This window comes from Pelmatolapia mariae, linkage group LG4 (genome assembly GCF_036321145.2).
Source record: "Pelmatolapia mariae isolate MD_Pm_ZW linkage group LG4, Pm_UMD_F_2, whole genome shotgun sequence".
Taxonomy (NCBI): Eukaryota; Metazoa; Chordata; class Actinopteri; order Cichliformes; family Cichlidae; genus Pelmatolapia; species Pelmatolapia mariae.
In genome coordinates, this window is record NC_086230.1 from 14,828,252 (window position 1) to 14,830,095 (window position 1,844).

The 1,844-nt window shown below is 38.8% G+C and overlaps 1 gene segment (V, D, J or C); it reads left to right on the forward strand.

The window, feature by feature from the left end:
• The first annotated feature begins 907 nt into the window (after positions 1–907).
• LOC134625370 (Ig heavy chain V region 5A-like) lies at positions 908–1,365 on the forward strand. The segment is given in 2 exon segments: positions 908–972; positions 1,061–1,365. Coding segments are annotated over 2 exon segments (348 nt in total).
• The last annotated feature ends 479 nt before the right edge of the window (positions 1,366–1,844 follow it).

Genomic DNA, 1,844 nt, shown 5'->3' on the forward strand with positions numbered 1-1,844 from the left:
TGAACCAAACTGAAAAATATGAAAATTAAAACTAAATAATGTCCCAAAGTGTTAACTCTTATTGTTTGTAATATAATGCACAATTACAAATGCAGTTACCCAGTTATACACACAACTGGACTGGCCATTGGGCATCCAGAGCATTTGCCCAGTGGGCCGATGGTGATTTTTGTTTTTACGGGCCGATGTTTTGTTTCTCGTTTTGTTTTCTTGTAACGCACTAAACAACAGCAGCACGTTTAAGCTTGATAATCTGTTGTTAATTTTTTTAATATTGCTTTCTAGTATTATTATTCTAGTATTATTCTAGTATTTTGACTCTGTGAAACAGTGATATTGTTTGCTGAGGAGGAGTCAGTGCAAAACTAATTTCAATATAAATATCTATGGTCCAGAGACAACAACAGAAAGCAAGTGTTTCTGCAGGTCAGAGGCTTGACAACAGGAGGATCCTGTTGTTTATTATTTTGCCTGAGAGCCACAGTGAAGCAAGGTGAAGAAACACACAGCATTTAAAATCAGCAATTTACATTCAGAAAATGACTTCCAACTCATAATAAACTAGCAATAGAACTGCATTGATCTCTAATAAGTTCATTCATTAATTTTGGTTGTAATGAAGAGAATCAATTTTGATTTATCTTGTTCATACTTTCACAGTAATGTGTATGATAAACATAAAACACTCAACAGCTCATGAAGCCTAAAAAGCATAATCTAATGTTTCATTCTTGTTCAAATAAATCTGTTTTTAAAGTTACATTTCAGTTTCTCACCTCTCCAAACTCTCTGTTAGCAAAGCGGTAACACATGTTTCAGTTATAACCTGACAGTTTCCATGTGTATGCAAAGTTTGAAATAAAGACTTGAAATCAGTCCGTCAGTTTCATCAGATGAGAAGCTCCAATCAGATCACCTTCAGCACCAACATGTTCTCTGTAGCTCTGCTGCTGCTGCTGGCTGCTGGATCCTGTGAGTGTCACTGAACAGAAACACTGACAGCATGGACACCACACACTGTTACTTTTATAGAACTGCATTCAACATGTTTTCTCCACAGGTGTGAAATGTGAACAGCTGACACAGCCAGCCTCTGTGATTGTGCAGCCAGGTCAGCGTCTGACCATCACCTGCCAGGTCTCTTATTCTGTGGGCAGCTACTACACAGCTTGGATCAGACAGCCTGCAGGGAAAGGACTGGAGTGGATTGGGATGCGATATACTTCGGGCACTTACTATAAAGATTCACTGAAGAGCAAGTTTAGCATTGACTTAGACTCTTCCAGCAATAGAGTGACTCTAAACGGACAGAATATGCAGCCTGAAGACACTGCTGTGTATTACTGTGCCAGAGAGTCACAGTGACACAAAACATCCACAGAGCTGAACAAAAACCTGTCTGTGGCTGAGCAGTTGTAACATGAAGCCACCAGAGGAGGAGCTCTAAGACCAGCAATGTAGTCAGAAGTGTTTCTGTGGGAAGGAGATTCAGATTTATTTTCACTAAGTCTGTAAGACTGATATATACAGAACTGAAACCAGAGCTGGAGAAGAACAACATAAGCATGGGCAGAGTAGAGCCCACCCCAAGTTTGAACCCTGAACTCTTTTAAGGCAAAGGTTGTAAATGCTGAGCACATGTTGCTGGAGACAGGAATTCAATAAATTTAATGTGTCCAGAGTTTAGTAATTACAAAAGCACATGCTTCAGTAACTGAGCCCATGTTTGGAAGCAAAAATGATAAAGAAAAAAAAAAGAATGAATAATGCAATATTATGCTTGTTATTGTAAGCTAAAGATTCTACAATAACAGAGAGGAAACCCCAACAATCAAACAGCACCC